We start from the raw sequence: 8,106 nt of genomic DNA, 5'->3' as shown, positions 1-8,106 counted from the left end.
TTTGTTTTTGAATGTTTGATTTTTTTGTATCTTGTTAATAAAATCCCATTAATATTTCTAATGTGTGATGTGTTTTTTCTCTGACTATCCTGAGTGACAGTTAGTTTAGTGCAGCGAAGTTTTATTCCTGTTGGAGTCTGACAGTGAGCTTGAGCAGGACACTGGATCTATGAAAGCTCCAGGGCTGCTGTTCTGTGGTTAAAAGTGACCAACCCCACCCTGTGACGGGCAAGAAGATAGAGATTATTCAGCGGGAACAATAATGACAGTGTCAGTCCTCGGAACGGTTGGGAAGAGAGTATTGTTTGTAGTGGTGTCTATTTTGAAGAGCACAACGGAAGCTCCAACCTGTAAACTAGCTGCTTTGTTAAATTAGCCTCACTGGTACACTCACTTTCCGGTTTTGTCAGAAATGTTAATGTAATTTTCAAAATAAAGGCGAATGTATTCACTGCCACGGGGCGTTAATTATAATCTATGCCATAACCAGCAGAGCTGAATTACTTATAAAACATTAGCCTCGTTGTAATGGAATTGTTGACTGAATAATGGCAATTTAAAAGTGTAATTAAGTGATAGTTACACTGGTACTCAAATTATTTTGAAAATAATAAACAGGATGTTGTGTGCTACTTTTGTCAACTTTACACAGTGTGGTTACAGCGGATTCACGTCGCCATGGCAAGCCGAAAGACTTCGCCCCAAAAGGGGGACAACGGGGACAAATACTCAGTACTGTTACCTACCTACAACGAAAGGGAAAACCTCCCTTTGATAGTGTGGCTTTTGGTCAAGTACTTCGGTGAAAGGTGAGTTCCGGGTCGCTCGGAGAGGTGCTCGGCTAGTGCTAGCTAACGTTACTGCTGTGGTAAAGCCAGTCAGTGATGAGCTGTCACTAAACCGGACAGAGTTACGTTGCTTTCTCTAGCTAACTTGTGTAATGTTAACGTACTTGTCAACGTGTGTGTGTGTCAGGTGCAACATCGACTGAACCAAATAACAACATTCATCTTAATTTGTTGTATTTACAGTGGATATAACTACGAGATAATTGTCATTGACGACGGAAGCCCAGATGGGACACTGGAGGTGGGAGAGCAGTTGCAGAAGATTTATGGGGAGGATAAAATAGTAAGTTAAAGATCCCTCCAGACACGTATTAACACATAACATACAGATAATATGTGTGTCTGGTGTGTTTTTATCACAAAAAAAGTCTCCACATTAAAATCCTTTAGAATACATCTTCTCCTTCTAGCCATTAGAAATTCCACAATCTATAAATATGATAATCCAGTTTTCCTGCTGGACACAATATGTCTCCTACTTCACTATAAAGTTTCTACCTCACACTGTACAGTTGATACGGGACCAGGACTGACTTCCAGACTATTTCATCAACTGATTGTTTAGATCTGATTCACAATGTTGAGCCATCTACCAGGTGCTTTTAGTAAATGAATGTTGCATAGGATCTTGATGCTGACGGTTAATCTGTCTTTTCTGTGGCTCAGCTTCTACGACCAAGAGCGAAAAAATTAGGCCTAGGTAAGTTTGAAACTTTGTATAAAATGGTGGGTTCGTTCATTCTAGTAACCTTTGCCGACTCCTCATGAGCTCCTGTTTCCCCCCAAAGGCACTGCCTACATCCATGGCATGAAGCACGCTACCGGGAACTACATCTTCATAATGGACGCAGATCTTTCCCATCATGTGAGTGGAGCTTGTTTCATCAATCATTCAATCTAGGGGCTGTATCCAACAATTATTTTCATTATTGATTAGACTGCTAGCTACCTTTCCGATGAATCTTGTAAAACATTAAGAAATGAAATATTTAATTTCTTACACACAATTTCCAACATCATGTTTTGAATGTTTTTTTTTAATTAGTCTTTGATTTAACGGCAATATTATGTGAAGTAATACAAGTTCTGTGAGTGATATTTCATTTTAAACAGCATATTTGATTGTTCTCTGTCACTTTTTTATTATTTCAGCCCAAATTTATCCCAGAATTTATTGAGTAAGTGTCTCTAAATTTCACATGATGTTGTTTTTTCAACTGTATTTCAATTTCTAGAATCAAAATCAATATTCCAAATACTTAAACAATAATATTTAGGCACACTTTGAAGAGAGTATATATCCTTTAATTAAGACCATTTTCTTGTTTGTCAGAAAGCAGAAGGAAGGTAATTACGACCTGGTGTCTGGGACTCGATACCAAGGGAACGGAGGCGTGTACGGCTGGGACCTGCGCAGGAAACTCATCAGGTAAGTCTACAGCGGTCTTCAATTTTCACTCCCTCGTCTCATGCTGACCCTGAATTCAACAGGCAAGAGGCTGAGGTTTGATTTTCTTTTCTCTTGTTCGCAGTCGGGGGGCCAACTTTTTGACTCAAGTGTTGTTGAGACCCGGCGCTTCAGACCTCACAGGCAGCTTCAGGTAAGTGGTGCGAGCGTTGTGAAACAAGTGCCAGTGACGTTTGAGTTGTGCGTGCGTGTGTGTGCGTGCTGCTGTGTTTTCTCATACTCCTGCTGTTTTTCCTCTCACTGATGTCAGGCTGTACAAGAAAAAGGTGTTGGAGAGTCTGGTGGAACGGTGCGTGTCCAAGGGGTACGTCTTTCAGATGGAGATGATCGTCCGCGCCAGACAGCTCAACTACACAATCGGAGAAGTATGTGCATGTAGTTTTCAGATAAATCCTAAATGTGGACCCTGCGATTACAGATTAGAAATCAGTATAAGCCACAAAGACACACAATATAAACCCACCCTCACATTAATATCCCAGGCTTTTATTTGTTTCAGTCACTGAACTCAACCTGATTTCATTTGGAATAGGATTCTATTTGGGACAGGCCTTTAATTCCCTTTGCACAAAACTCTTGTTCAGCAAATATGGAAAATACTATCAAATCCTTTATTGAAACCAGTATGAATATTACTTGTATAAAAAAAATGAACTGTGTATTGATTGAATTGTGTAGTGAATTGTTTGATTTGTAGGTGATCATAGCAGCATAGAACTCGCTCAAGCGGGCATCACGGTGGATGTTAAGAGATTTTATACATTCAAAGAATTTCTATAAAATCCAGACCATGCGTCTAATTAAGATCTGCGTTGATTTGTCAAAGTGTGTAGCTGCACCAGGCTAGTAAAGGAGACCTGTTTCTAATTAGGACCCTGCTTTTAATGAAAGATTTATAGTATTTGTCAAATGTGGACTAGATTACCAGATTGACTCCAGAGACTGTAAAACACAGTGTAACAATTGTGAAACCTTTACTCTATTTGGGAAAACAGAAAACAGGGCAAAAAACAACACGTTAAATCTCCAGTGGCTGGGTTTAGAATGTAAGACATGTCACCAATTGGCTTTTTTTTTTTTTGCTAAATCTGCTGGTCAAGTCAGTTACAACCTGTCAGCTGGTTAAAGAGGGCAGAGTTTTAGGAGGAGGAAAGAGAGGATCACCTCATCAAGTTAAACCACAAAACCCATGGACGGCTCCAAATTCTCAACCTTCTCCTATTAGAAAATCTTCAGAATTCCATGTCTATATACAGTAGCCTGTGTATTGTTTTTTACGCATATTTGTCTGCAAAAGTCAGGATTTAAAGAGAAATTATTTGCGGTAAAGGGTGCGCATGTTTCACCCATGCATAGAACTCCTGCAGAGTTTTTCGACACAGGAAACAGCGATGGCAGATGGCGAGCTTGTGAAATTAGCTCAGTCCTCAGATGGAAAAAAGCACAGGTTAAATATAAAATCATCACTACATTTCAGTGTATGCCTACCTCTAATTGTGGATATATTTATTATTATTACCACTACAAGTATAGGCTAAACAACAATACTAAACACTGCTCTGATCCATGGAACTGTTCTTCCGTATAATCTGGGTGCTGAGAGAGCGCACCCACCTTCGGATAACATTGGCTGCTCCATCTTTCCCTCACAACAAAGGCATCTTAAAGACGCCGCCATATTCATCATCTATGAAATGGTTAATGGTGACCATTTCAGGTCTCCCTCAGAAAGACCTGGTTTCACTGTGATGTTTAATGCTTTTTTTTACTAGAACCGGAGCAAAAACTGCAAATCTGGCAAGAAATATCATTAAGTTCACCGTAAATTCCCCCTTAACCTCTGATCAGAAGCTTCAGTGTTGTGTTTCTCTCCTCTTCTTCCAAACAACAGGTGCCCATTTCCTTTGTGGATCGAGTTTACGGAGAGTCTAAACTTGGAGGGAACGAGATTGTGTCATTCGTGAAAGGACTACTGACGCTCTTCGCAACGACATGACCAGCGACACACTCCAGTTTGGGAATCCCACGGTTACATAGAATCCCATTTGCTCTTAAAGTCGCTGTATTTAATACAGTAGTTGTATCAGAATCTCAGTGGAGGGAAAAAGCTCCACTTGCCTGTGGTCACACTGACATGATGGCAGATGACAAGGCAGACATCTCTCTATCCTGTTAGCGACAAATAGAAAACAATTCCCTGTCAGTAGCCGTCCTGACTGAAGAAACATAGTGCTTTACATTCCCATCATCCTCTCTAATGAATTTTGAGCAAAGCACAGTGTCTCATCCATTCCCAAACCAGACAGCTGAGCGAACTGTGCAGTAACACAGTGTCAGATGGGTTTAAGTACGCACTGCTACACCTGTGATTGTTTGTATCAAATTAAACACTTGCACATTGCTGGCGTTGTGTTTTTCTGATTGTTCTCCTTTTTTATTTTTTCACAATGACTCACCAACAACTTCTCTTATTGATATCCATTCACCGAGGTCAAACCTGGACCAAGTGCAAGGGACTGATGGTCTGAGCGCAGGCAGGTCAGCTAACACAGCTCTCTCCAAAGATTTTAACCTTCAAGAGCTTTCAGTCAAAACCATGTGCAACGACGCCCTTGGGCCATCCCGGACCATTATAATAACGTCCTCCACTCATGTAAACCATTAAAATGAAAGCCAAAGGTCCCGGCTCACCGCAGGTTTACCTAACAACAAAGTCCACTGAACTTGGCTTCTTTTGAAATTTTCAACCACGTCTCATGGTGCTGAGGCAGTAGTAGTCAGCAAGTACTAGCTTGTATATCTCTCTCACATACACTAATGCAGTGGGTCTCAACATTTCTGGAATCAAGGACCCCCAAATTGATACACATTAGGCTGTTGTCCTGTATTTGATAAGATGTAGTCTCAGGGATCCCTGTCTGATGAGATTGAGTTATTCCATAGCTGTACAGTGAAGAGGCATATGAACAGTCGTTATTATACATTCTCTTATTGGACTAACTTCCAGTCAATGAAATAATGGTGAAATTAAAGTACTCCCCATTTTTCGGGCGTCCCCCAGAAGAACCCCCAGGGGTCCCCAATGGATCCAGCATTCACCAGAGTATGAATATCAGATGGTACAGACATTTAAGATCACATTCTCCTTACGGCAGTGAACATGTGTCCTGTGGAAGACTGGATTACCAAGCAAGCAACTGCCCCAGGACCCTGGACCTCACCAGGGGGCCTGCAGGCACCAGGCTCACTGTGTTTTATACTGGTTTGTGTCTTTGTGTTTATTTGAAGGTTTGTTAGGGAAAATGCACCGTAAAGCATCAACTGACACGTTAAGGTGGCTCCGGTGTCAGAGTCAAGTCTTTCACTGCATGTTCATAAATCAACACGCTTAATCAAACCACACAGCAAACCTGGAAGACTGGAAGGGGCAGGAATGGGGGGGTGGGGGTTTGGCTCACTTTGATGAGTGATGATGATGATGGGAGGAAGGCAAGAATCTACCCCAGCTGATGAAGAACTTTCACCATCACTTTAACCATTTAATTGCAGTGTGACACTGGATTCAGGGCTGGTGTACAGTACTGCTCTTGGAGCTGCCCTACACCAGCCACCGTACAGGAAAGTAGTCCCGGTCAGTTTGGCAGAATTGGGTAGCATAGTACAGCGCCACCTACCGTTGGTCCAACCGTTGATCCCAGTCCAGCTGAGTGCTGAGGCTCTGTGTACATCCGACCCTCCGCAGGGGAGGGGGGGGGGAGCTGCCAGATGTAGCCAAACCACGCATGCGCAGAAATCGGAGAGGCCCACTCCAGTAGGACGCCCGCTGTCGGCCAGATACCGCAACTACTGCACCGGGTTGTTTACCCCACAGACTCGAGCACAGAAACCAAAGGCCCACCGCAGGTCTTGAGGGAGGAGGTGGGTTCCTTTTTTTTTTTATATGTATAGACGTTTGCTTAATTGGCCAAATTGATTGATAGACCAATCAAGAGTTTTAATGAGCAGGACCCGCGAGGATCTCACAATGAGATTATTTATGCTAATCAAGTAGATGTCACTTCCGCCCCTTTTATTTGCGCCATTTTGGATAGGGCAGTTTCCAGGCTGGATGTGTATTGTCTGTCAGAGAGGAGAATGGGTGAAGCGTTATCGGCTGCCAGCCAGTCATAGGCTCACTTTAGGCTATTTATTTGAAAGAGTGTGTACGCCGGTAGTTGTTCCCAACAACAGGACATGTGTCTGCCCTCACCACTACACACAATGGAGGTTTTAATTGTCTAATGAGTCTCGGAGGCTTGCTGTTCCCGTTTGCCGACCAGAGGGAAGAGGAAAGCCCTATTCGGCGAGGGAGAGTCGGGTTTGGAGGATAGACGGACGGACAGCCGGGCGGCTGGTTCTCCCGCACCGAGCTAGTTGTCACCTGAAAGGATATTACCGAGATATCTGGGGAAAAGTGGAAGTGTCTGTACATTGCCTCAGTCACCCTGAGGTGACACATTTCACTGAGACGGGAGCGCTGGATGTGAACGCAGGTAAACTTGTCTGTCATAATGTATGTATATATATATAATAATAATATTATATAACGTAAACCGTCAAAGGCAGATAGTTTGCTGTTAGCCGCGGCTACCTGCGGGGATGAGCGATGGGTGGTGGTGAACTACAGCTAAGGTAACTTGGCTGTCGGTAGCGTTGTGTTTGTGTGAGGCAGGGGGGCTCAACGTAGCCTCAAGTTGAATGACTTCTCCGGTGGCTTTAGTTTATAACAGCCCCGATATGAAATGCAAGCGAATTCCCTTTTGTGGGGAATATCAGAGACACAAATGGCAGCATTACTTCTTCAACAGCCCATGTTGTTGGTGCGAGTTGGCTAGCTTAGCATGCTAACTCAGCGCGGTGGTGTGTCCCCAATTCTTTGTCAGCGGCAGCTGACTGCCAAAGCTATTGATCCGGATACTGCCAGATGTTGATCAGAGATTAGATTCACTGACACCAACGTAACCACACGGCACGATTTGGCTGCTATGTCCTCTGCTAAAGCGACAGCGACAGATCTTGCGAGTCAACGTCTTCAATAGGAGGAATGGTGTGAATATTCAAAGTGTATCTACTGAGAGTTTTGTCTTGGGGACACGCGATACATACTCACAAACACAGGCAGATTGTTGCACAGAATTCATAATCGTTGTCCTCTGATTAAGCAACCCCCTCACAGGGGATCAGAATATGATCAGAGTTCAGGCAGGTGACACCGGGGTTGTGATGCACTCACACCTCGTGCTTTGATCCGGGGGGAGGAGGGCTGTCACTTGATCAGGACAAGTGTCAGACAGTGATCAGCTGCACAGACAGCCCCCCACCTGTATGGGTAACAGCTGCAGACAGGTGTGGAGCATATAGACACAACTAACCCCAGTGGACCCCAAACTTTTCTGTTGTGGGTGTGAATATGGATGTCACCAGTATGTTCTCCCCTCAGTAAACATCTGGACGTTGGAGGAGACGTGTAAACAGCAGCAGTCAATCAGAACATAGGTTATGATGTCCCAGTGGAGGGAGGACTGAGTGAGCGTGAGGAAATCTGTGGTTGAAGGTTTGTAGGCCTCCTTGTTTTTTCTTTTTCACCACACAGTAGAAGGGAAACCTGCTTTCCGCCAGCAGCCCTCAGCAGAGCAGCCTCCTATCGCCTTTCCTCCCTCTCCTCTTCCTTCTCTCCCTCCCTTCCCTCCCTGCTCAGCCTCTCCTTGGGTTTTTTTTTTTTCTCTCTCTCTCCTTTTCTTCCTCCCACCC

The 8,106-nt window shown here is 43.7% G+C and overlaps 2 protein-coding genes across 3 annotated transcripts in view; both read left to right on the top strand.

The window, feature by feature from the left end:
- The first annotated feature begins 637 nt into the window (after nt 1–637).
- dpm1 (dolichyl-phosphate mannosyltransferase subunit 1, catalytic) lies at nt 638–4,717 on the top strand. The gene is made up of 9 exons (XM_035657481.1): nt 638–809; nt 1,032–1,131; nt 1,515–1,548; nt 1,637–1,713; nt 2,001–2,026; nt 2,182–2,277; nt 2,381–2,449; nt 2,567–2,681; nt 4,208–4,717. Exons 1-9 carry the CDS (start codon nt 679–681, stop codon nt 4,310–4,312), a joined length of 753 nt encoding a protein of 250 aa, XP_035513374.1. The 5' UTR covers nt 638–678; the 3' UTR covers nt 4,313–4,717.
- A 1,664-nt stretch (nt 4,718–6,381) lies between these two features.
- adnpb (activity-dependent neuroprotector homeobox b) overlaps nt 6,382–8,106 on the top strand; it is a 9,594-nt gene continuing 7,869 nt past the window's right edge. The window contains exons 1-2 of one of the 2 annotated variants that reach the window (XM_035657260.1): nt 6,382–6,848; nt 7,796–7,909. The gene's annotated coding sequence lies outside the window, so the exon portion shown is untranslated. The remainder of the gene's footprint in view (nt 6,849–7,795; nt 7,910–8,106) is intronic. The other variant, XM_035657259.1, reaches the window with a different exon arrangement.

Source organism: Morone saxatilis, unplaced genomic scaffold, assembly GCF_004916995.1.
Source record: "Morone saxatilis isolate NCDOM2014 unplaced genomic scaffold, NCSU_SB_2.0 Contig15, whole genome shotgun sequence".
In the NCBI taxonomy this organism is placed as follows: domain Eukaryota; kingdom Metazoa; phylum Chordata; class Actinopteri; family Moronidae; genus Morone; species Morone saxatilis.
This window is presented reverse-complemented; position numbering and strand designations above follow the sequence as displayed.